The following is a 26,453-nucleotide window of genomic DNA, read 5'->3' on the forward strand; positions in this document are numbered from 1 at the left end:
CACCCCAATTTGGGGGAAAAATATGCTTGTCGTACGTGAGGAAAATATGGTATATATGCTCAGGTCCTTCATTTGCCCTTTGGCTGCTCAGTGTGTTGTTGTGCTGTAGCCAGCATGGGTTTGTTGTGGATAGGTCTTGCTTGACCAATCTCATTTCCTTCTATGAGCAGGTGACCTATCACCTAGGCAAGGGAGAAGAGATTGATGTCATATATCTTGACTTCAAAAAAGCCTTTAATCTAGTATCTCATGATCACCTCTTGGCGAAACTGGCAAATTGTGGCCTTGGGTCCACCACGATCCGCTGGCTGGGAAATGGCTCCGTGATCAGACCCAGAGGGTTGTAATTGATGGCAGTCACTCACCATGGTGTCCTGTGACCAGTGGGGTTCCTCAAGGCTCTGTCCTGGGACCCATCCTGTTCAACATCTTCATTAATGATGTGGACATTGGAGTCAGGAGTGGACTGGCCAAGTTCGCCGATGACACCAAACTCTGGGGCAAAACATCCACACCAGAGGACAGGCGGGTGATCCAGGCTGACCTGGACAAGCTCGCAAATGGGCGGACGAGAACCTCATGGTGTTTAACACCGAAAAATGCAAGGTTCTCCACCTTGGGAGGAAAAACCTGCAGCATCCTTATGGGCTTGGCAGTGCTATGTTGGATAGCACTACAGAAGAAAGAGACTTGGGGGTCATCATTGACCACAAGATGAACATGAGCCTGCAATGCGATGCTGCGGCTAGTAAAGCGACCAAAAAGCTGGCTTGCATCCATAGATGCTTCTCGAGCAAATCCCGGAACATCATTCTCCCCTTGTACTCGGCCTTGGTGAGGCCGCAGCTGGAGTACTGTGTCCAGTTTTGGGCTCCACAATTCAAAAAGGATGTGGAGAAGCTTGAGAGAGTCCAGAGGAGAGCCACGCGCATGATCAGAGGTCAGGAAAACAGATCTTACGATGACAGGCTGAGAGCCATGGGACTATTTAGCCTGGAAAAGCGTAGGCTCAGGGGTGATCTGATGGCCACCTATATGTTTATCAGGGGTGACCACCAGGATCTGGGGGAACGTTTGTTCACCAGAGCGCCCCAAGGGATGATGAGGTCGAACGGTCACAAACTCCTGCAAGACCGTTTCGGGCTGGACATAAGGAAGAATTTCTTTACTGTCCAAGCCCCCAAGGTCTGGAACAGCCTGCCATTGGAGGTGGTTCAAGCACCTACATTGAACACCTTCAAGAGTAAATTGGATGCTTATCTTGCTGGGATCCTATGACCCCAGCTGACTTCCTTCCCTTTGGGCAGGGGGCTGGACGTGATGATCTCCCGAGGTCCTTTCCAGCCCTAATATCTATGAAATCTATGACTTGTCCAAAGGGAAGGTGACAACAGGTTGTGCTGAAAGAGAAACTCTTGGTCTGGAGAAAGGTTCCTAGTAGAGTTCTTCAAAGACTGTTCTTGGGAGCAGTCCTACATAATATTTTCATTAGTAATCTTGTTAAAAAGGGTAGGAGCGTGCTGACAACATTTGATTATGACAACCTGCAGCTAGGAAGCATTATCAAAACAAAAGCAACTGGGATATATCACAGAAGAAACTGGATGACACCTGAGGACAGGAGTAATAGAAATGGGATGAAATCTAATAGGACAAAATTAGGTCACTTGAGAGACAAATAAACACTTCTGATATAAGGTGAAAGGTGAGAACTCATCAGTTGGAGATGACCGATGCAAAGGACCCAAAGGTACTAGTTGATTGCAGGTTGGCGACTATGAGTTGCAAATGTGATCTTTCCATGACAAAGTTAAATTCAACCCCAGAATGTATCACTTAAGGTATTTCCAGCAAAGCTGGGAGCATATTAATGCTATTGTACAAGGCACTGGTGAGATGTAAACTGGAATACCATACGCAGTTCTGATCACCTGATTTTAAGAAAGATGGCTTTAAATTAAAAAAGGTGCAGACAAAGGATACTAGGGTGATCAGGAGAATTGAGCCAGGCATAAAAGAAGGCAAAAAAACCACAAAAAGCTTTGCTTGTTTAGTCTAGCAAGAGAAAGGCTTCGAAAAGATATGGTTGTTCCCTACGAATACAATGGGGGCTGAAGCAGGAGACAAGCTATTCTAGTGCTAGGATAATGTTGGCACAAGAACAAAAGGGTGTAAACTGGCTAAGAATAAATTTAGGTTGGAAATTATGCTTATAATCAGCAGACATATGAACATCTGGATCAGCCTTCCAAATGGAAGTAGAAGGGCAAAACCCTTAATTGCTTTTTTCAAGGAGTTAGATAAGCTTACAGCAGCATGACCCAGGAGGTTCTTCTAGTTCTGTGTTCTATAAATAGGAAACTGTGATTTCAAGCTCCTTCTTTATTATAGGAGAGTACCACTGGATTCCCCAGTATAGGATTAGAAATCTTACAGGAAAGAAGCTGGCCACAAAGACAAACAAGAAAGGGCTATGCTGCAGCCCTTGCCTTTGCTGGGTAAAATACATTTATCTGAAAGAATTGTATATTCAATGCTTGATTTTGAGAGACGTTGAAATCAAAATGTTTTGCACCACTCAAAATCAGGCCTTGACATGTGCAAAATGCATGAGAAACAATAATAAAGTATCTTTATTATTTATGGCCTTTTATATCCCTATAGCTTCACATAACTGTGGTGTGAAATCTTATCATATGTATTACTTTTGTCTATATTCCAGTAAATATTCCTAGAATATTCCTTTTCCCACCCTCATGGATGTTCCATGGGTTCATGGAAGGGGTTGAGTGCTTTAGTGACCCAAGAAACTATGCCAGTAGGAGCTTAATCTCGTGGTAGGATCACTTATGGGATATATTTGGAAGCAGAGGCCAGTCCACATCAGTAATGTCTGATTTTTGAATGGGGGAATTACTGATGGCACTGAACAACAGATGACAAGCAGTGGTCTCCCTGTTGATTAGAGATTATCTTCTCAGTGGTGAGAGGACAGATGAGCCAAAGTATGTCAGTCACAAATGGCAAAACTGGCAGATAACCCCAGACTAGCAGATTATGATGGCAGCTGAGGCACCAGTACAGTAGGATAGGTCATACTTCATGGCTGAACATGAAAGAATATATTTGTGTGTCTCTGTGTGGTGCTGCATGTGATTCACAGAGGCCGTTGACCTCTCCAAGCAGTTATGCAGTGTCACTCTGCAACTAAAGCATTCTAGGCATAAGGAGGAAGCTTGGTTGATGTCTTTTTGTTGCCAGTTGGCTAAGTCTTATGCACACTCATCACATCAGTAGAAAGCCTCTGGTTGATATCTCCCGAGTTTGAGACAGCTGGATTGATTATTGTTAGGTGCCTTGGCTGGATCATTTTGGGGACTGATAATACCTTGAAAGACTATTTCTAGATTTTTGTATTAGTGTAACATGAATCGTTTTATCCCTTAATGTAAATTAGACTGGGGTCTGCAGCAGACAAATGAGCAATTTATCCTGAGGCAGCTGCACACATTAGGTTCTGTTACTGTGCCTTGCCAGTAGGTGGCAGGGAAAGGGGATAGAAAAAATGTTTGTCTTGAGTAAATGGCTACTCTGAATTATGAGCAGAGATATAGCTCTTACACAACAATTTTTAAAGAAAAAACTTGAACATGAAATTGTGGACTGGATTGGTCTAAACAGGGACTATGGATTCTTGTCCCACTACCCAGATTACCTTTTGGGATCCTTTTGTCCCTTTGGGTTCATTATTTGTTTGCCTTGCCCAGCATTTTACCATTCATGCTTTGCTTTCCCTCCCCTGTCTTTCTGTATTCAGATCACTCTCTCTATTTGATAGATTGCTCTGTGCATGCCCTTTCGCAGCATCTGATGAAGTGAGCTTGGGGTCAGGAAGCTTGTATTATACACAGTACTGTACCTAGACTCCTGACAGCCCCAAGAGAACTTTTAGTATCAGGTTCCCCTTCATCAGAGATGATGATAATAATAATCAGGCAATGGAAAAAAAATTACCATTTTCAGGTCTTTCTCTCTGGGTCCTGTGCAGCTGTCCAGTTTGCCCATGCCTGTGTCTGAGTCTGGTTATACATCTCTGATTTAGTTAGTCTATAAGATGCTTGAGTTATGGGTATATGATACCTAAACTAATTTTTTTTGCCCCTCATTATTTTAGGATTGAGGGAAGTCCCCCCTGTGTAAGGGCTCACATTATCTATCTGCTCCTTTTTCATGCTGGTGTAAAGGCCAAGTATGCCCGTGTAAATGTGTCTGACCAAGCGCACGGGTGCAAATAATACATCATATTGCTAGATGTTTGAAATTACAGAAAGAAGAAACTCCTCACTGCTTTCTGTATTTTTCCTTATGGAACCATTTTTTCAAATGCAAAATGTCTTTGCATGTGTAAAAACACAGGAATTTGAGAAAGCAAGAAAACATACTGTTTGAATTGGGCTCAAAATATTTTACAACTGCATTAAATTAATTTTGCAATGTTTTGCAGCTTTTAAGGGAACAAAAAAACAGTTTTCTGTCTTTAATGGGTAAAATTAAGCAATTTACTTTTAAACTTCACAAGTAGAAAGACTCCACAGTGTTCTTCAGCTCAGGATTGATTTTTGTGGTACTTTCCTGGTGCAATGTGTGTTATTGTGCTAATGAATCTGGAGGCTTTGTAGGAAAGTCTCATTGGTTTTGATCACTTGGCACTATGTGGATGTGAGACTATGTTGATTCTGTTGGTAGGAAGGAGGAGGGAAGTAATTTAAACAGTTGTTTAAATGTTTCCCTCTTCAGGGAATTCGAAGTTTTGGAATTTTTCTATACTATTTTTTACAGTGATACTTTTTTAGAAGGTCTAAATTCTCCCATTTAAGGTATCCTCCTGGGTATTGTAGTCTCTCTTTCTGAAGGCCAAGTAAGCCAGACTCAGACTTCCAAGGTGCCCTTAAAAATGGAAAAAAATTGATAAAGGCAGTCACCTGCTAAGATTATAGCACCGCTAAACAATATTATATGGCCTTTGCCCCCAGAACTATGTAGACCAGTGATTCTCAGCCAAGGTGCCATAGCCCCTGGGATGCCTTGAGACCCTTTCAAGGAGCTGTGGGTTGCCACACAACATTAGGTGTGCAAATGCCAGTCACAAGATAAACCCCCCGAGGCTGGATCTAGATGTAGAGGCATATGTGGCTTGTGGCGTTGCAAACCTCTCTGGAGTGCCACTGTGCTATAAATTAGCAGCACTGTGCACTGATTACTTGTGCAGTTCGTGTGGATTGTGGCACCCAAATAGGAATTCATAGCATTTAAAAACAAGCTGCCCTGCTGTGGTCTTCCTGGGTGCTTTGTGACAGAGGAATCACTCTGGAGTAAAAAAAAAAGACCTAAAATAAAATAGGACTGAAAGTCAAGAGCTGGCATCTTCCGAGGGTTGCCTCGAGTCTAGAGAAAAAAGGGAGGGGGAAAGGGGGGTTGAGCAGCACTGGTGTAGACAAATCTCTCCGCGGCTTTTCATCTCGAGCAGCCAGAAGAAACTCAGGCTCCCTTCCGGCTGCTGTGATGTGCTGGGTTTCCAGCAGGGGGCGCGAAAGAGCAGGGCTTTTCCTCCCCTCTCCGCGGGGCTGGAGCTGCTGGTTTGCACCCCCCTCCCCTCTTCCCCGTGCTGAGATTTTCCCTAGTGACGTTGGGATGCTGGAGAAGGAGGAGGAGAGAGAGGCTCCCTCCTCCTGCAGCCCGGGACAGTCCGTTGCAGGGCAGAGCCGTGGCCGGCGGCGGGCTGAAGTCACTGGGCACCGGGCTGGGATTGCCGGGCGGGACAGCAACAAAGTGCTCCAGAACTTCGGGGAAGGCCGGCCAAGAGGTGGGACCTCCTCCTCCTCCTCCGCCGGCCAGGCGGGATCCACTTCGGGCAGCGCATCCGCGGGCAGGCGGCTCCTGCAGCATCCCTGGGCCCGCTCCCCGCCCGCGGCGGCTGGGCCACAAAGAGCTCTTTGTGCGGCGGGCGCGCGGGGCTCCCCAGCATGGGCCGGGGCACGGCCGGCGCCCTCCTCGCCCTGCTGGCGGCGTCCGGGCTCCTCCGCCTCCGCGCAGCAGGTAAGCGCGGGGGCGCCAAGCTCCTCGGCGGCGGCGGGCAGGCGAGGGTCGTCGGCGGGCCACTTCGCCCCCGCTGCACAGTCCCCGGCCCCCGCGATGCTCGGGGCCGGGAGGTGGAAACAAAGGGCCGGGCGAGGCTGTGCGCGGCGCCCCCCCGGCCTGCCTCCCTCCCTCCCGCGCCGCGCCCGGGAGACGGACCTTGGAGTGTGTGTGAGAGAGAGAGATGAAAGTTTCAGTGCGTGTAAATAAGTGTGAGAGAGATGGAGGCTTGAGCGCCAGTGTGCGTGTCTGATGGGGGCTTCAGTGTGCATGTGTGCGTCTAAAGTGCGCGCGCGATAGGGGCTTAAGTGGGAGCGTGCGTGTGTCTGTGTTTGTGGAACGGAGGTTTAAGTGTGTAAATAAGTGTGAGAGATGAAGGCTTAAGTGTGCGTGAGTGTGAGAGGTGGAGGCTTGGGTGCGAGTGTGTGCGTGAGGTAGGGAGGCTTGAGTGCGAGTGTGTGCGTGGCAGAGAGAGATGGAGGCTTGGGTGTGAAGTGTGAAGGCTTGAGTGTGGGAGAGAGAGAGATGGAGGCTTGGGTGCGAGTGTGATGGAGGCTTAAGTATACGTGTGTGTTTAAGGGTGTGTCCGTGTGTAAAAAACAAAAAAACCAAAACGTGTGCGTGTGTGATAGGCTGATGTGCGAGCATGTGTGCGTGTGATATGGAGGTGTAAGTGTGTGCGTGTGAGAGAGGCTGAAGTGTGAGCAAGTGTGATATGGAGGCTTGAGTGTCGGCGTGTGTGTGCGCTGGAGGCTTAAGTATGCATGTGTCTAAAGTGTGCGCGCGCGTGAGAGAGATGGAAGCTTATGTGCGTGTGTAAATAGGTGCGTGCTGGAGGCTTCAGTGTGAGTGTGTATGCATCCGATAGGGCTTGCGAGTGCGTTCCCGGGCGGGGGCACGGGAGGGCCCGGATCCCCAAGGCCCGGGAGCGGCGCTGAGGCGGCTCCCGCCCCAGGGATGCCCGAGAGCAGAGCCGCTCCGGGGCGCTCTCCTCCGCCGGGCTCGCGGCCCCGCTCCGCAAACCTGCCCCTGCCCCGGCGGCGGCGGGACAGCCCCGGGCAAGGGCTCCGCGCAGCCTCCTCGCTGTGGTCGGGGCGGAGAGGGGCCCTCTGCACGTTGGCTAGGGGTTTTCTTCCCTTTGTTGGCCAGGGTAATCCGTTTACCTCTCCCCGGGGGGTGACAGATGCCTGAATTTCCTGTCATTCAGTTCCCGGGGCCTGACTCCTGCCATTTGTTGCCTTGGTCATGGGAAGGGGGGGGACACACATGTTACACCTCAGGGCTTTAGGGACATTCCCTGCCGCGTTTATTTTCTCGCAGCTTTTATGGCTCCCTTTGAAGGGGATGGGGGCAACGTGGGCAAACTGCAGCAGACTGGTTGCCCGCTGCGGATGGGGGCAGGAGTTTGCTGTTGCCAACGCTGGGAACAGAAGCCCCCCTCACCACTTCCCTCCCAGGTGTTAGGCAACAGCGTCCCATCCCAGGCCTGGAGAGGGGTAATGGCTTGTCCAGCCCTGCTGTGAGATGCCCCCCCTCCTCTCCTGCTCCCCCCATTTGCTTCCAGTGTCTCCAAACAACTTTTTGAGGAGCCAGGAAGAAGGAGGCATGCAGGGTTTTCATCCTGAGCCTAGGCCTCAGGCCCCTTGCAGCAGTCTGAAGGCAAAGCCCTGGCTGCCGGGTGTTGGACAGGCACTTCATCATACAAAGCCTGGTGTTTCTGCAAGTGAAATCCAGGATGAAGGGTAGCATGAGGAAGCAAGAGGATCTAAAGGCTTGGTTCTCACTTTAATTAGTGGCTCTTGAGACCTGGGTGTCTTCCATTCCTGACTGGCTCCTTCCCTCCCAATGCTTGTAGATAAGAACCCTGCCCATCAGAAAACTCCAGCTCTTCATTTTCACTCTTTTTTCAACACTACCTGGGATCTCTTGAACATATATCAACATTTCATAGAAGGAGGATGTTGGCCACCATGGTTCCCCTGCTTTACCTGTGGCAGCTTAGGGTGTTAGGTCTGTGCTGTGTCAGGTTTTATGGTAGTTTTATGTGGAGGTTAGATTATGCATTGTGTAGGATAGGGATGATCCTGCCTCAGACGGGGGCTGGACTAGAACAGTGTTTCTCAACCTGTGGGTCACAAGAATACAGTATACGAAAGGGTCACGAACAAACTTTAAAAATGGATTCTCCTTTAAAGAAATGTGAGAAACTATGGCTTTTCCCTTGCAGGCTGGCAAAGTTCCAACCTGCAAGGGGCTGCTTTGGTTCCCCCCTGCCCCACACACACCCACACCCTGCTCCACGCACTGGAGGATGCGGGGGGCAGCAGGTCAGGAGTGAGGGGCACTGCATTGGGACTAGTCATTGATGTTTACAAATGGGACCTGGTACAAAAAAGGGTTGAGAACCACTGGACTAAATGACCTCCAGAGGTCCCTTCCAGCCTTACTTCTCTATGACTGCAGAAAAAATAACAGCACTCTTTCTGTTGCAAAGATCTCAGAAGGACCACACCTATGCATTTCTATTTGAAACTTCTGGTTTTATCGTGTGAATTGTGTTTGCATACCTAACAGTGCTACCATTGTGTGGCACCCTTGAAGAAATCTTAAGGTGCCCTCAGGTGCTGGGACACTCTAGTTGAGAATCATTGCTGTATGCCCTGTTTGAATGCAGTTGTGTCTCCTGGGAGTTTAAAAACTGGTATGTTTTGCAGGGGTTGGGGAGGACAAGAAGGAGCTAGCACTGAGTGTAAGACCAACTATAAGAGAACTCTGTAGCTCACTGATATAGGATATGAGTAGGTCTGCATAACCTCTATTTTGTTGTTACCTCGAGATTCCACTAATCTGATCCTCTAATCTGAGATTCCACTGATCCATTGACCATTTTTATTTCCTTACCTTCATTCACACACAACAGAACTTTCAAAATTAGGATGGAATTTGTTAAGGTGACAGTAATGTGTCTGCAGCTGAAGAAAGACCTTTTTTCTGTGTCTCAGCAGAGTTGCTGGTCACAAGGCAGAATGATGTATTAAGACTAACCTCGCAAATGCTTAGACAAACAGTTTTCTAAACAAAATAGTGTTAGAGTCCATTGTATAAGAAGAACAAGATGCAGCCCACCAGCTATTGTCAGAAGATAAAGCAGAAGCAAGACCTTGGAGATGGTGCTGAAATCAGCAAAGAACAAGAAAGAACCAGCAAGTGACCCAGAGTACCTGAGTTCATGGCCTTATGCATGCGCTCTGAGCAGTGAGGCATGTAAATGAATGAAATGCATAGGCAATTCCATGCTAATGAAGTAAACAGTAAACCAAGGAAGAGCTTGAGATCGGAGGAGAAATGGGTGGAACCCGAGGAGAGAAATAGGTGTAGTGAATGTTAATGAGTATGAACCAATGTGTATAAAATGTGAAAAGAAATAATGTTCAGGGCTGCTCCCCATGTTCATAGACTGGGTGTCTGTGAGGGAGCTCACCTAAAGCTGTCTCCATTCTGAATAAAGCTGTTGTGAGCAATGTGTGCTGGTGTTTGCTCCCTGCTTGCTCTGGCTAATGAGTAACAGGATCCATGAGCAATTGGATTGTCATCTCCCTAGTCATTGGGCACCGCACAGAGTCGGAGTCTAACAGAATTATCTGACAGTAGAGCAAATTGGAACATGCCATTAAAAATCTTTGACATTTTCTCAATTTATTTTCCTGTGGGTAGGTTTGCAATAAATGTTTCAGCCATCTCTGAATAGAGTGGAATAGTATCTCTCATAAATGTGGATCTTAGGGTGGATTTTGAATGTGTAGTATTGTGGGTGGAGCTCATATTAATCCTACTGAAATGGTCAGTACTTGTAATATTCCTATTATCACAATTTTACTTTTACTTAATACTCTTATTTTGCTTTAAATCAAATGTACTTTATATTAAGCAATCTCCTAGTTTATTATACTTCATATAGCAGTTTCTTACTTAAAATATTTTATCTCAATCTTTTCAGTAATTACTTTGAAGAAGTTTTAGACATGACCTGTTCTTTAGAAAGACAGCTTGTCAGAATTTATGATGGTGCACAAACAGCTCCATGAATTTTGAACAAAGAATATGAATTTAGATCCCTGCCCCCCACACACATGTTCTACATATGAGGCCATAAATAGAGAGGTAGTTAGCCATGTTAGTCTGAAGTCAGGCAGAAGACAAGATGGGGTGGTACCTTAAAGACTAATTCAGAGAGGCATAAGCTTTGGTAGGTGTCAGCATGCTTCGTCAGATGCTAGGAAAGCTTATATTTTTGTATAAATAAAACACATCTATTAGACAAATTAAGCTCTGTATAACTGTCAAAGTATTGTAATACTAAATAATGCTGTTCAGTAAGAACAGCATTTTCTAAACAATTTGTAGTTAGCTCACATGTGACTTGCTAAGGATGTCTGGAACATTGGTGCAAGATGCTTTTTTCAGTCATAAAAAGTTTGTTCACAGTGACATCTAGTCTATCACATGGTATTATGGTTTTGTAATGTCTTTATGAACTTCTAGGTTGGGCTAAAGAAGAGAGCACATTTTGTAGAGTTTGGCATTACTAAAGTGATTTATGTAGTGCAGATGACTTCTGAATTTAAAAACGTTAGAAGATGTAGTAAGACCCTGGAATTTTTAAAGTTGCTTAGGATTTAACTACTGAACCCCTACTGACTTTAATAAATGGGATTTAGCTGAACAACTCCCATGAAAGTCAGCGTAGTTTGTTTGGCTAAATCCCATATAACTTTGAAAATATAGGAATCTTACTACTGTCTGTAATATATTTCACTAACTACAAAGATTTTTTTATGGTAAGCTTTTTTTTCTACACAAGACAAACCTTTTCTTGTTCTAATGAAATTACCAATTGTTTAGTAATTCAGTTTGTCCTTGGGTCAAAAGTTTTCCCTGAAACTTTTTTTTTCCCCTGGAGTGTCTTGATTTTGTTAATAGCAATTCCATCACAAGTGGCTTTCTCCATAATCTCTTTTCTGCTGTAAATAGCATAGAAATGCAAGTTGCAGGGAGGAAAAGGTAGATTGACAGGCCAGGCGAATTAATCCTATTTAGTGAGCTTCAGGTTGTTTGCAGGAAAGCTGATCTCTTTTTAAATTCATTGCACTTGGGTACGGTGTTAATAGCACGCAGTGGGGTCGTTTGTATGGAAATGTATTTGAAGTAATTACAGAAATAGCAGCTGTAGCATAGAAGTTGCGGGTGTAAAATTAAAAAGAATGTGATGTGGTAATATGCAGTGAGATTTGCTTCATAACTGTGATCTGCTTAAAGCTTTGCTGGCATCTCTTCCACATGGTATGGATCTTCACAGAATTCCAACAACTGAGTGAAAGGGTGCATTTACTGAAAATGCTAGGTACTAAGCAGTTAGTTTCTGAAGTTTTTAATCATATCTTGAAAATAATTTCTTAAGCAGTAGGCAATAGTTTATTTTCCCCCTGAGGCTTTTAAAAATATTTTGTAAATTGTCAGCACAACAAAGGTGTCTAATAAACCAAACCACCTTTGATTGTTATGCATCAGCTTAGTATGTCTACAGAACAGGACAGAAATGCTGCTTACAGTATGTCATTTACTCTGCAATGTTCTTTTAACTAGGCTCCCTGTTTAAAGGGTAGCTTGCTACTTAGATTTGTTTATTCACTGTGGGGCTGTTGCTTTTTAAAGGAAGTTGTCGTTAGGCTCAGCATGTCTGGAAAGTATGCAAGTGCTCAAGTCTTCTAATCCAGTGACTACAAAGTAGTTAAAGCTTCAAAGACAAGGAATGACAGGATTTTGCAGAAGTGAAAGAAGATTCATTGTTTGTTAATCCTGTTTTTTTTATTCTTACTTATACTTCAGACTTCTGTAGTATAGCCAGTAACCATTTGGGACAAACAACAATTTAATTTAAATTATTGTCTTTCCTCCTGGTTTTGTTTAAACATGTGAACAGTGTGAAGTCACAGGTCCCTGGCCAACTTACTGCATTACCTCACTCCAAGCCTTTTGACTTCTGAGCTGTTACCTCAGTATTCAGTTGCAAAAATTTTCATTTCAAATGGAAAACAACAGTTTGTCGAGAACCAATTAGCTGACTGTTAATTTGTTTCACCAAATGGAGTAAGTTTATCCTATCTCTGAATTCCTAAATATGTACTATTAGCTTCTTACAGTGTGTCAATTTAGAAATGGGGGTTTAGGTTGTAGCTGTGTTGGTCTAAGGGCATAGGCAGGTCAGGTTCTTTGGGTAAATCTGGTATCTTTTATTAGACCAGCTCAAATAGTTGGAAAATTTTTCATAGCAAGCTTTCAGTTGTAAATAGCCTTCATCAGGCTGAGGAAGCATAGCATATCTAAGGAAGGGAAATACATTTTCACTTATGTGTTGTCACTACAAGCTCCGTTTTGATACACAGATTATTGAAATCATTGTTAGAAGTGTGTAGGTAATAAGGGAACAACATCAGTATTGTTTGCAAACTTTTGAAAGTCAAAAGGCCCAAGTTAACAATGTCTGAATGGACAGACCAGTTCAATTTAGCTGAGCATCCTGTCCTGTCATCACAGGAAGGTGCAAGAAACTGTGTAGTAGAGAGCTATGGAAAAATGAGATCCTCTAGGGCTAAGTCCACAGGAATTAGTGCCACATAAGGCACCTGTGTCCAGAACTGTGTTTCTGGTTAGCTACTGCTTAACCCTGATGTTTCTAAAAATTTCTAGATGCCTAAATGTCTAATGGCAGGAATGCCCAACATTGCCCGAGTCTTGATGGTGTTCAGGAGCTAGTCACCTATATCCTGCCTTAATTTTGTTGGGTTTCATAAACTGTATGTTCCCCTGCCTATCACATCAGCAGAATAAGATGATTGATCAGGCTTCACGCAGAACACAGCCAGAGGAGAACAGGCGGCACATTTCTTGTACCTAATGGAATGAGTTCCTGTAAATCTGGACCATGGAGCTTCTTGCCACTGTGTCAGCACTGCTAGTGAATGAGTTGATGCCAATGCCACCATGCTCTAACCATGCATGGACTGTACACAGCCTGTGGGCCAATATTTATTCTAATCCAGTCTTTTTCTAGCCTAGTGAATGTGTAATGCGAAGTGGAACAGCTTCAACAGGAAGAATTGAGAGAGTACCTACTACAGAACATACTTTTGTTTGGTACTGGGATATGGGAGAGGTGGCTTCAAGTTCCTATAGACATGAAAGGGGAATTTAAATTCCTGGTAAGTGGCCTAAATCACTAGTCTGTTTTTGTGAGAAAAGCATGATTTTGAGTGTGAAACTCCAGGAGAGGACTTATAGTTAGAAATTGTAAATGGAGGGAGGCACCTAACTTTTTTTGGTTGATATACTATACATTTACTGCTGACTAGATTAGGCAGCTTGCCACCTACTTAGAGATTGTGGCATTTTGTGGTTCCAAGTTATGAGGACCTAAATCTCCCCGTGTGTTGTATATGGAAGTTATGTACATCATTCAGGACTGTAGGTGCTAAATGGTTAGCCATTGCAAGAGTGTTGTAATTTACAAGTCCTTTTGTGGAGGTAACCTTTAGTACTGACTTATACTAGAAAGGATGAGAGTTTTGATCTCTTCTAAAAAAATATCTTTTTTTGTCAACTTTGTAATACTCAAGGCACCCATTGGAAAAGCTTTCATTTATTTTTGACTACAGAAAAATAATAAAGGAATTCTTCTGTTGCAAAGAACTTAGACTGAAATAGGTCAGAATAATTTGACACTGGATTCCTCTTCTCTGTTCCTATGAAATCTCTCAATTTATCTTGTGAATCACATGTAAGTGTTTACATACCTAATGATTGTGTGGTACCCTTCAAAGGATTTCATGGCACCCCAGGGTACCATGGCACCTTGGTAAAGAATCCCTCGTCTAACCTAACTGGAAATCATTCTTATACATAAAAATGTTTATTTCTTTTTGAATACTAATAAGATTTTAGATTTGGTAGGTTATAGAAGTGGGTTTCACATGCTAATTAAACATTGTATTAAAACATTTTCTCTTATCTTTAAATTTGTAGTCTATCAGTTTAATTGACCATCCCATTGTTTTTGTGTTAGGAGAAGCTGGACAGATGTAACTGTCCAGCTCTATGTTCTTGATTATATTACCAAAAATGCCATATTTTCTGGCATACCAATGCAACTTTTCCCCAAAAATCACCCACTCAAAAAGGAGGGCACTTGTCTTAATCGGGGAAGCTGATTTTTTTTTTTTTTTTTTTTTTTTTTTTTTTTTTTTTGCTGCCCAGAATAGCTCATTCCAAAATCCAGCTTCCTAGCAGTGACTGTGGTATTTCTATTCAGGCAATGGAGAAAGTCATTTGAATTAATGACTTCCCTCCAAAGATATTAATGGTAGTCTCTACTTTTTAATAGTCTTGATGTTCTGTGAATCAAGCTAACCTGTCTTCTGGCAATTATTTGCTTGCTAGCTAGAAAACTCTTTCCTATTTTACAGCTTTTCAGACTTTTTAGCTCTGCTTTTGGTCAAGTAGGAAAGGGAGGGTGAATTCAAAATTAGGCTCTGTTCTTGCTCTGTGCAGCCATAGCTCTGGAATTAGCTTTCTTTCTTCATTCTGCCTTCCCCAAAACACAGTGCAAGACTTATTTGGTGGGAGGAGGAAGTGGTATGCAAGAAAATACAGTACATCCCTGTCATGACTCTTTTATCTGTCTCCTCTCTGCACTTTTTCATGTAGACATCTTCCCATCTTTCTAATAATTCTGACGATTAGTTTCTGGACTCCTTTTTCTTCTATATCTTATTAAGGTGGAATCACTAGAACTGCACAGAGCGAAAGTGATTGATACAATATAATTATAATACTATATACTATATATGCCCCAGCTTTTTATTATTGTTGCATTTCAAGAAGATACTTTTACTGAGCTATCTACATAGAGTTCTAACTCTCTTATTTTCTAATAATTACAGTTGACTTTAAACTCCAAATAAGTTGTTTTCAGTTGTAGTATATTGAGTGCTATAGGGGGGATAACCATTGCTTTTAAAAGCTAGAATATACCTGACCTAGGTGCAAAGACAAAGGTAATTCAGTAGCCTTTTCAATCTGAATTAGAAATATTCAGACAGTTTAGTGGGCTTTGTCTTTTTCTTAGGTCTGGTAAGATGGTGTGTTGCACCATGAATGACAAACTTTTGGCACATCAGTTTCTGTATTGTCAAAACCATAATGCTGACAGGCATTACCAAGAGGTTTCTTTTCATCAGTTTTTGATTAGTGAGGGGTTCCGCATTTTTTGAGTGGATGTGTTTTCATATCTTAAAATCATTATGCTACCTGAGGTTTTTTTGGGATGGGCAATTTACAAATTAGATACTACGCACTCAGCAAATGCTGTTGTTTTCTGAAGCCCTTTGTGGAAAGGCCTTACAAATGTTTATAATTTATGTCAGCATAGAAGCAGACAATGAAAGTACTTATGTCCAGGAATCCTGGTTTTTTCTCTGATTTAAAAAAAAATCCCCAATATTCAGTTTAAAAAAGTATCCAAATTTTTCTGTGATTTAAATGAAACACCACTAATATATAGGTATGTATACAGTGGCATTTCATTTTGATCATGGCAAAATGTGGGTTGGGAGTTACTCTCTTTAACTGATTGGAGATATTTTTAAATCAGAGAAACCCAGGATCCCTTCTCATGACTAAGGACCTGTCAAAATCATGGCATAATGGCTCCTTTAATCTTCTCATTTCATTGCATGCCCCCCCGCTCCTGATTGGTGGAGAGATCCCAGCTGCACTGCTGCTCGCTGCTGATTGGCCAGGAGGCAAAAACCAGTTTTAAATACGCCATGGTTTTTAACTCCCAGCTGATAAGCAGTGAGCAGTAGGGCTGCTGGGGACCCTCAGCCAATCAGTGGCAGGAGGCAAAAACTCTGGCATATTTGAAACTGCATTTTTTTTTGCCTCCTGGCCAATCAGCAGGAAACAGTGGGATACCAGCGCACCACCACCAATCAGTGTTGGGGTGAGGGGACATGTGGCAAAATGAGCAAAATTAAAGGATCTGCTGTTTGGCGCACTTCCGCTGTGATTTCGGTAGGTTCCTACTTATGACAAACAAAGCTTCTTATTTGTTTGGTAGAGGGAAAGACAGAGAACTGTAGTTGACTTGCATGAGATGCTTGTCCCTCAGAAAATTTCCAAAAGTACATGAGGAAAGTCAATATACGTATACAAAAATGAGATATCAGTCTCGCCCTCACTGAGATTTTTATGGTAAAAAAGTGTGTTTTATATTAAGCTAGCTATCTCCATATAAATCTTAGTGGATGCAATGCATACATAGTTTTTACATGTATGAGGGCTGTTCAAAAAGTATCGAGACTGATGCGGTAGGAAACAAAATATTTTATTTACAGGGGTTTCAATCTCCTTGTGCAGCCACATACTTCTCCCCACATCTCTGCCATTGTTGGAAGCGCTTCTGATAAGCAATTTGTGAAATTGCTAAAAGCTGATCAATCACATTTTTTGTTATGGTTTCCACATCACAAAATCTTCTTCCTTTCAAGGTTTTCTTTAGTTGAGGGGAGAGAGAAAAATTTCTTGGGGCCATATCAGATGAATATGGAGGCTGCAGCACTTGTGGGATACAGTGTTTAGCTAAAAGCTGGCGAAAAATTGCTTCACAAGCTGTGCTGAGCGGACAGGCGTGTTGTTGTATTGAAGCATCCACGAGTCAGACACCCACTTTTCTAGTCATTTTTCTGGTTGTTTCATTCCCAAATCACCAGTTAGAATTGAATTACATGAAGCAGCAGAAATTCCAACTTTTTCTGCTGTCGGATAGGGAACTCAGACAGTCAGTCACCTATCATTTTGAACCAAACTGCAAACTGCTGCCACATTTTCATCATTTTGTGATGTTGAAGGGCATCCGGCATGCTCATCACTTTTGACTGATGATAGTCCTTCTTTAAACCTATGATACCATTCAAAAACTCTTGCATGGCTCATCGTGAAATCACCAAATGTTATTTTAAGCAATTCAAATGTTTCACTTGCCGTTTTCGTGATTTTTCATGCAAAATTTAATGCACACGCATTGTTCTGGGCACCCTGACATAATGAAAGATGACGCCAGATACAAACAATCTTACTTCAACCGCTGGCCACAGAAAACTGGGGAAACACCATGAGTGGCAAACTTGTTCAGAGGAGTCCCAATATGGCCAGACATTTTCAGCAAAGCCACGTCCCCCCACTCAGTACTTTGTACCACAAATACACATTCAGCTTTGATACTTTTTGAACAGACCTTGTATATTGCTAGTCAAGGTAAACCCTGGGTTGGAAGGGGTGTGGGATTAACCTCAGCTAACTACATTAAAATAAAAACTACCTATGACTTGTAACCACTAGGATTTTAGATTCTTAATGCAAGAAGCATGCCTTTTTTTGTGAAGACAATGCGCAGTATTTCAGTCATGCTCCAACTGGGTGGAAATTTGTTGAGTTTCAGGCGTGCCATTTGTTAGCTGTAGTTGGAAGAAGCTCAGAAGCTTGGGAAATGGATGTAAGGTCTACCTTCTTGTTGGTAGTCATGTACATTGCTTCCAAGGACACGGACACACCTCTAACAGTACTTCCCTTCTGCTTGTCTTCTGGCACAGATGCCTTTCTCAGAGCTATTAGTAAATGGAACAGCCACAGGAATATGAAATATATATGACCTTTCTCAGTTTCACACTATTGGTGTTGTTGGAACAGCTGGGCGGTACTTCATGACAATGCTGATTTAAGTGCCTTTTACAAGGTATGACAGAAATAAATGAAAGCAATGAATGGCTGCCTTAGGCCTCCATTCAGCAAAAGCTTAACATAAAGCTTTTAAATTGTTCAGGAAGGGCCTTATTCCGGAAGTCAAGAAACTGCTAAAGGCAGGAGCAGCAAAATACATTTGGCATTCTCTCCTGTGAGAAATGTCACTGAGAAACCTGGGGATACTTCTGAATCCCCACAGAACTTGTATTTCTAGGTTCCAGTTGCTCTGATTATTACACACGTCAAAAGATATCAATAGCCAAATTTATCGCAACTTTATCCCAGCTACATTTTTGCTGTAATAAAAGATGGCATCCTAAGACATCCTTGCCTTTCACATCAATAGTCAAAACATTTTATTTCATAGCTTTGGTCCACTGTTCCTTGTCTTATTTGAAATTGCTTTAGATTGTTCATTAACAGCTCATCTGGTAAGTATTATTTTAGGGTGAAGTGGGTGTTTTAAGTGATTTTTTTGCTTTTGCTAGTTTAATGCCATAACATGATTTTTTCTGTACTTCTGTGCATTTAAATGACATAGATGCAGAATGACTATTAGTTGTATAGAGAAAGGATACATTCAGTTATCTTTGGTTCTGTTGCAACTTAGTTTAGATTAACTGAGTGTGAAGTAGGGTGGATAAAAATGAAGAGTTTTAAAAAAACTGATTTTTTTGGTTTAATTTTATTTTTGATTTTTTTTGTTCTTTTTAAAAAATAACATATAGCTTTAATTTAAGATATGTTAAAGCTCAAAGGTATTATCATGGAATACGGATTATAATTTCTAAGTATGCACTATTTGAAACAATATATTTACGTAACCTTTTTTAGAAGTTTTATAAATAGGTCACAACAGGCCATGGACTGTATTAGGGGCACAATCTTATGGGGTTTCCAGATGCTCCTGTATAGATTAGTAAAGATTAAAGAAAACCACTCTACCCAATGGGATTCAACGCTCACCAGGGATCTGGGTTTTCTGCTTCCCACAGAACAGCAGAGAAAACCATGGATTTCCTAACTTTATCAGAGAGAAAATGGGTTTTCCCTTTTAGCAGAGATATTTGTGGATTTCTCACTTGTGCAAAGAACTCTGCAGGCTGGCTGAGTTCCAGCCTGCAAGATCTTTTTGCAAAAAGAGCAGGAATCCCCAACCCTGTCTGGAGGGGGAGGGGGAAGGGCAGGGCCTGAGGCTCTGTCAGCTGTGGCTCGACTCAGGCACACTGTTGGTTCTTAGAGCCTAAGGTGGGTGGGGGGCAAGGGGCTTGCAGGGGGCTGGGGGCCCCCTTTGGCAGGACTGGGGAGTTGCGGGTCATGGCCAAGGGGCACTGGCAGGGCTGGGGGGGACCCTGGGTGGTGGGTGTGAGTTCCTGCCAGCGCTGGGGGAAGAGTCAGCAGGGCAGGTGGGGGGCAGGGCGTAGGTGTGTGGCTGGGGTCTGAGGGAGTGGGGAGGTTGGGAAAGCCCCATGTGGCATTCCCACCCAGCCAGCGGCACACTGTTGGCCCTTCAGGAAAGCCATACAGAGAAGTGCGGAGCCTGCTTGGGCCGATATTGTGCCACTTCCGGTCCATGCACCATGGGCTGGGCCGGGCTGGCTTTGCATCTCCATGTGCAGCTTCCCACAGGAGTGTGTGAAGCTGCACAAGGAGGTGCAGAACCTGCACGGCTGATAGTGTGCATCTCCCGGTCTGCGCACCGCAGGCTGGGTTTGTCCGGGGGTGAGGGTTGGGGCCAACTCCTGGTTGCAGCGTGCACTCCTGAGGGACACGCCCCCCAGATCTGTGCACAGAGTGGGGGCAGGGCGAGTGTGCACTGTAGGCTCATGCTCCCCACCCTGCTGCCTCACTTTCCCTGTGAGCTGGGGGCAGTGTAGGCAGCAATGCACTGCTGCCCCTGCCTGCAGGGGAAGTGTTGCTAGGGCACCATGGAGCTTGCGGAGGCAGGCAGCTTTCCTGTGTGGCCCTGCTGTGCTGGGTCACACACGCGGCCCTGCAGAGGCCCTGGGGGAGAGCAGCAAGGTGGGGAGCACAAGTCTGTATATGCACCTGCTTTGCCCCCCCACCCCGATCTGGGTGGCATGGGTCCCCCCTGCGTTGCTGCTGGGAACTAGACTTGCCCCTGCCTGAGCCCACAGCAGGAAGCCAGCAGTGGGGGAGCGGGCTCTGTGCTTCTTCTGCTGCAGAAGCCACAGCCTTCTGTTGGAGACGGGGAGCTGCGGACCTGGGTCCCTGGCCGCTGGGGGCCCCTCCTGCAGGGCTGGAGAGCTGGGGCTGTGGGCAGGGGAGTGAAGGGCACCAGTTAGGCTGGAGGGCTGTTGTAGAGGGAGTGAGTGGCATGAGCATGGTTGGGGGCTGTGTGGGGGGTAGTGAGGGGCACAAGCAGGGCTGAGGGGATGGCTGTGGGGGGCTTTAATTTTAATCATGGATTTTGGGTTTTTATCAGAGAATTTGTGATTTTTTTTTTATCAGGGAAAGCCAGGATCCGTGGTGCTCAGTCTAGAAGTTCCTATTAAGCATCTCTGTGATGCTTAGTTTCAGTTTTCAAACTGTGGATTTGTGTCTCTAGAGAGCATAGACAGACAAGGTTCTTTGGGTAAATGTGATATCGTTTATTAGACCAACTAAATAGTTGGAAAAAATTGTTCTTTGCAAACTTTCAGGCATAAATGCCCTTCTTCAGGCATAGGGAGAGTTTGTTGTCTCTAGAGCTAACATCCTTGTTAACAGCAGAATGTGGAGATGAGAGATAATAGACCTGATTAACCAACCATCAGCCCTATTCATAAGAGTCATAGATTCATAGCTTGTTAGGGGCTGGAAGGGATCTCACAAGATCATCGGATCCAGTGCCCCTGCACTAGTCAGGAAAGACAACTGGGGTCAGGTGACTCCGGTGAGGTGACTGTCTAATCTCCTCTTGAAGATTTCCAGGGTAGGTGACTGCACCACCACTGGATGGAGTTTATTCCACAGTCTGGACACCCACAACTGTGAAGAAGTTTTTCCTAGTGTTAGGCCTGAAATGGTCTTCCAGGAGTTTGTGGCTCTACTCTGGTTTTCCCCACAGGTGCCCTGCTGAACAGTTGTTCACCAAGCCCCTGATGTATTCCCCTGATATAGTAGTAAGCTGCTACCAAGTCTCCTCTCAGCCTTCTCTTTTTTGGGCTGAAGAAGCCCAAGTCCCTCAGCTTTTCCTCATATAGCTTGCCTTGCAAGTCTGATCATACAGGTGGCTCTTCTCTGGATTCTGTCAAACTTTTTCATGTTCTTGTTGAACTGCAGCACCCAGAACTGGATGCAGTACTCCAACTGCAGTCTTACCAATGCTGAGTCCCTTTCAGTCATGGTGCCACTGAGCCTGTAAGTATGTCGAGGGTTGTTCATCCCAGATGGAGCACTTTATACTTCTAGGTCCACCTGTATCTACAGCCTATCTTCAAGCATGACCACAATCCCCCGTAACTTGGTGTTGTCCACTAACTTGGCCAGTCTCTTTGCAAGTTTGTGTGCACACAGTCAAGCACTTACCTTTCTCTAAAATAGAACAGTTTGAAGAAGTGAAATGAATAAGGATATCAAACAACAATAATGCACTTTTTTGTAGAAAACAGTGATTTAATCAATGCTTTCTGTGATTTAAATCCACTCCACCCTGGTGTGAAGGTTTACTTTTCAACACAACTCTCTAACTGAATCATAAATTAAGCTATCAGAAAAATAATTGTACTTTAACTTTCTAAAGGATCATTAAAGATCATACTTTTCTTGTTTGGGTGATTGGAGTATGAGTAGTGTAGAGTAAAGATGATTATTCACCTTGCTCAGTAAAAGCAGAACTTTAGTATGGTTGCGGAGAGACACTTATATTATTTGAAAATAGAAATAATACATCAAATACACAGAAAATCTCCCCCCTCCCTTGTGTGTTGCATTTTAAGTAAAATACACTTCTAATATTTAGGACTGTTCACATATAAAATTAAACTACACCCTGAGTCAAGAAGGTTGTCTGGTTCCTATCTGGAGGGAGAGAGAAATATTTTACTAATTTATCCTAACAGCCAGAACAGGTGTGTTTTATTAGTTGCATTTCAGTTATGTAAAATGCTTTTGGGGTTTGCTTAAGGATTAGGGAATTAGGCCAGAGAGAACCTGCAGGGAAAAAAAAACGCTTTAGGAAAGGCCAGTCTCAGGAAAGTCTTGAATTGAGGTTTACAATTTTTTGTTAGCAGTGGAAGCAAATGCTAAAAAAGGGACACATTTAGATTAAGGCCTTTATGGTATTCCTGGTAGTATGATGGTATTTACTACTGTAAAATACTATTTTTTAAATTTCAAATCCTTTCAGTCTGTCATTGCTTTATGTATCTCCTATTTAGTGTTTAGAGGTTGACTTCCATGTTCTGTCTTTAGGGTTACTTTCCTCATACTTGGTAGGAGCTAAACTAACCCTTCATTTTCTTAACACCTATTCTTTTGCTGTGATGATTTAAAACAAGAACAAAACAAAAAAATCTAAACCTTGACAGTAGTAATGTGTTATGGTCACTGTTTATCATGCTGATCAATATATCAGTTTCTTTGTGGTTCCCACCTAGGCATATCCATATATTGTCTTGTGTCTTAGGGCATGTTTATACGTTTTCTAGGGGTGGGAGGGCAGCACCTTAATTCGAGTAGCTCCAGGAGCCACTCTAATTAAAGTGCCTGGAGTGTCTCATGTATCAGCATTCCTGCGCTTCAAAATGGTGGTGGGGGTGCTTTATCTAAAGCTCATCGAATGAGGTATGGTTAAAGCACCCCCACCTCCATTTTGAAGTTCAGGGAAGCTGATACATGAGATACAGAAGCTGGCTGGAGCATGCTAGTTAGCACATTCCAGCAGACTCGATTAATCAGCAAGGACCCAGCTTGTGTACAGGCACTCTTGGATTCTAAGTTCTCTGGAGCAGGGATTGTTATTGTTCTATGCATTTATACAGTGCCTAGCAAGGGGAGGTCCTAGTTTATGTCTGGGGATCCTAGATGTCATGGGAATGCTACTATTATATTTATATTCCAGTATACCAGAGCATGTAGCCACACAGTAAGGGCATTTCTTTTCTGCAGCCAGAACTGTATTCTAGAGATATCCATGAAAGCAGGCTGCTGTACTCAAATTGCTATTTGTACTCAAACCATGGGCAAATGGTGCCTTCTGAGTCTGGGCCAGTGGGGCATGTCTGACTGGGTGGCAGGGGTCAGCACTTCTACCACCAGTACTTCTGCTACCGATGTGCCACTGGCAGAGACAGTTTCAGGGGTGGCACTCCATTCCCCCCTACCAACTGGAGCACTTGCTGTCAGGGGGGACACCAATGCTCTCAGGGGGAGCATGTGCCCCCCCCCGTGCCCTCCCTACAAATTGTCTATGACTCAGGCTATCCAATTTAAAACTAGCTGCTGTATCTTTGGGACACTTTATGACTGCACTGTAAGGGTTAATGACTGCACTATCAAGAGTTTGGAGGACCCAGCTTGGGTAAGGTGACTTTGAGCTACCTCAGCCTGAGTTGGGTTCTAGTATGTGCAAGTGTTCATGCAGACAGCTGGATGCAAGTAAGTCTAGGGGGCTGACAGATCTGTGTGGGTGGGGTTGGTGGGATTTGGGGATGTGTTGGTCCGGTAAAAATAGCCTGGTCAGGGTTGGGGTGGCCAGCAGGGAGGGAGTAAAAATAACACAGCTCCAGGGCTTTGAAGTGGCTGGGCTTTCCCAGCTCCAGGGTTGTGCTGCGGACCTGTGCAAGTACTTACTAAATTGGTTAATCCATGTTAGGTCAGGTTAACCTATGCCAATCTAAAGTTAGTTCTCATCTGATGCAAACTAACTTTAGATTGGGTGTGCCATTTTTAGGGTGACCTAAGCTCTGTGAAAGCTTGCACACCAATCCATTTAGTGTTTTAAGCTTGGTTAGGACAATCTATATGTAATAATTGTATGCACCCTAAGTATATTTTACTTTTTTTATTAGCTACAAAAGAAAATGTTTTAATAGTAAGTCAATAAACTTTAAAAAGCAACATTAATTTAGAACAGATTCTTATAGAATCTTACTGTTAGAAATCAAATGGCATATTTTATGTAAGAGCTTGAGTCACATATCATGGTTTTTTGACACATGTAAATGCTTGTAAAATCAGTTTTACTTGCTAAAAATGTTAAGAATTGACAAAGAGTGACATTCATTTAAATACTATTTTCAATTTTTAGGTCTACTGTGTTTGTTTTTTTCTATGATCAATGCAAATTCTGTCATACCACATTTATAAATTAGATACTTGCTTCCTCTTGCAGCAGCCGGCAATTTACACATCTGCCAGCCACCAGTAAATTATTCATTAATTTGCTGTTATAGAGTATATATTTTCTCATTTGGAATGCCCTGATGTAATATTGGTGGTTCAAGATAGAGGTCATGACCTTGTGAATGTCTTTAAGTATTGCAACAACTGACTCCTAAATTCTTACTACCTCTGGGCATTACCACCAAATATGTAGGGAATTTCATGCATCACCTCCAGAACTTATTAAACTTCCTTTGTTTTGTTTTTGTTTTTGTTTAGTAGCCATGAAATCTCTGTCAGACACAACCTTAACATAATTTTCACTTTAGTTAGTACTGCGTAAGGAAGGGGTGGATGTGTCATTTCTCATTTCTCTTTTTATCTTATATTTCCCTAGTCAGATCTACACAGATCTAACAATTCAAATAAATCAAATGCTTTTCTAGAATTGTCGTTCTTGAATTTTTTTTTTTTGCAAAAAGTGTCTTGAATTTAATTTCTAGTATTCATTCTTCCGTTTGAGTTGTAACATAATTTTTGATTCACTGAAGGACTAGGTCAGTTCTCAGTTTCTTCTGTCTTTGTCCTAATTTTTTTTTCAGTGGACTGTTATTAAAGATAAATTCTGGGTTTTTTTATGTTTCTAATTACTTTAAATTTTTGAATCTAGTGATCATTTGTTTATGCTGAAGATACCATTTACTTTGGATGGAATGTGTATAGGTTATAAGTAAACATCCTTTAAAATGCACGAAGCTTTTATTTATAACTTGTCTCATGAAGAAAAAAAGAAGACTTGAATTGGGAATTCCAAAGGTGTTTTAAAAAAAAATTCATATACTTTTCTTGTTCTATATTTAAAGAAACTAAGAGGTAGAAAATACGAAGATACATAAAATTACCATCATTGCTTAGTGGGATCTTTTTTAAGGCATTTTCAGGATTTTGTCACAGATTTTGAATACCTAGAATTCAAATATCTGCAGATTTTATGCCCTTAAACTTTACCTGTAATGACCACACAGGAAAGATTCCTTCTACCGCCATGTGCCTAGCCCTCAAAAAAAACAAATTGAAAGTATTTACTGGATAAGGACTCTACAGTTACTAAAAACCACTTCTTCATTCACTCCTGCATTCTGGCAATGGAACTTCAAGTATCCCTTGGATTGTAGTATCCAGAAATTGTTTTATCTGAGTTTTAGGACCTTCTTTACATCAGCCTTACACTATAGTTGGTAAAGTGAATTACAGTTTTAACTGAATGTGTTAGTAAGGTAAGACAGTTCTATGCATTAGGTATATAAAGATTAAAAAGTTAGAGAAAGGTTACACTTACTTAGTAAAACAATACTTTGTTATTTAAGTGTAACTGTTGGGATATTTATCATGGTAAATCTGAATTCAGGCTATCAAATAGATCCCTTATCTTGCCATAATTATCCCTTCAAATCTTGTGATGTTGTATTGAAAGGACTGATGTAGACCATACATGTATTTTCTTGAAGAGATTTAAAAAAGAAAATTGAAACAGAATCCAAAACCAGAAGCATTCTATTTACATAAGAAAAGTATATGCCCATCAAGACATAAACAACAATAACCCTGGGACGCCTATACCTGAAATTGGCCTTGCCTTGTGACCTTGAAAATTAAAGTCTATTTTAACGTATTCTGTAGTTATTAGTGGTTGATGACAAATGGTTGCATGTTTAACCAGAACCCTTTGCGCCAGACTTATCTGAGGATGCCAACTTTGCCCTTATTTTAAATTTTTTAATAACTCTATATTTCTTAGGTCTGATTGGAAGCAATTTAATGCTGCAAAAATGGATGTTTGCAGCCAGACCAAAAGCAGTAGCTGCTAGAAGCCTATGAAGAGTAAATCAGTTCTTTCAAGCCCAGTTTTGCAGGCTCAGTCTACTTGGATATTGATATTTGAATTTCTGGGTACTTATCCAACCCAACTGTGTGATACTTATATCTCATTGGTCTTGTTCTAGCATCATAATTCTGTAGAGGACTTACTGTATCTTTTTAAATCCTTTAAGTGTGTCCAAGTTGGTAGTGTTTCATTAATTTTTTTAAAAATTTCAGAGCATATAATTTGTACATTTTACAAACCTTTCAAGATA

At 42.8% G+C, this 26,453-nt stretch overlaps 1 protein-coding gene across 2 annotated transcripts in view; it reads left to right on the plus strand.

The window, feature by feature from the left end:
* The first annotated feature begins 5,633 nt into the window (after positions 1–5,633).
* The window catches only part of ROR2 (ROR family WNT receptor 2), a 263,938-nt gene continuing 243,118 nt past the window's right edge, over positions 5,634–26,453 (plus strand). Inside the window, exon 1 of one of the 2 annotated variants that reach the window (XM_090038518.1) lies at positions 5,634–5,863. In XM_090038518.1, the coding sequence (XP_089894644.1) occupies positions 5,692–5,863 (172 nt within the window). In that variant the 5' untranslated portion in view covers positions 5,634–5,691. Of the gene's footprint in view, positions 6,097–26,453 lie in introns of both variants that reach the window. The other variant, XM_090038519.1, reaches the window with a different exon arrangement.

This window comes from Crocodylus siamensis, chromosome 3 (assembly GCF_052110815.1).
Source record: "Crocodylus siamensis isolate JL-2025a chromosome 3, ASM5211081v1, whole genome shotgun sequence".
NCBI classification, from domain to species: Eukaryota; Metazoa; Chordata; order Crocodylia; family Crocodylidae; genus Crocodylus; species Crocodylus siamensis.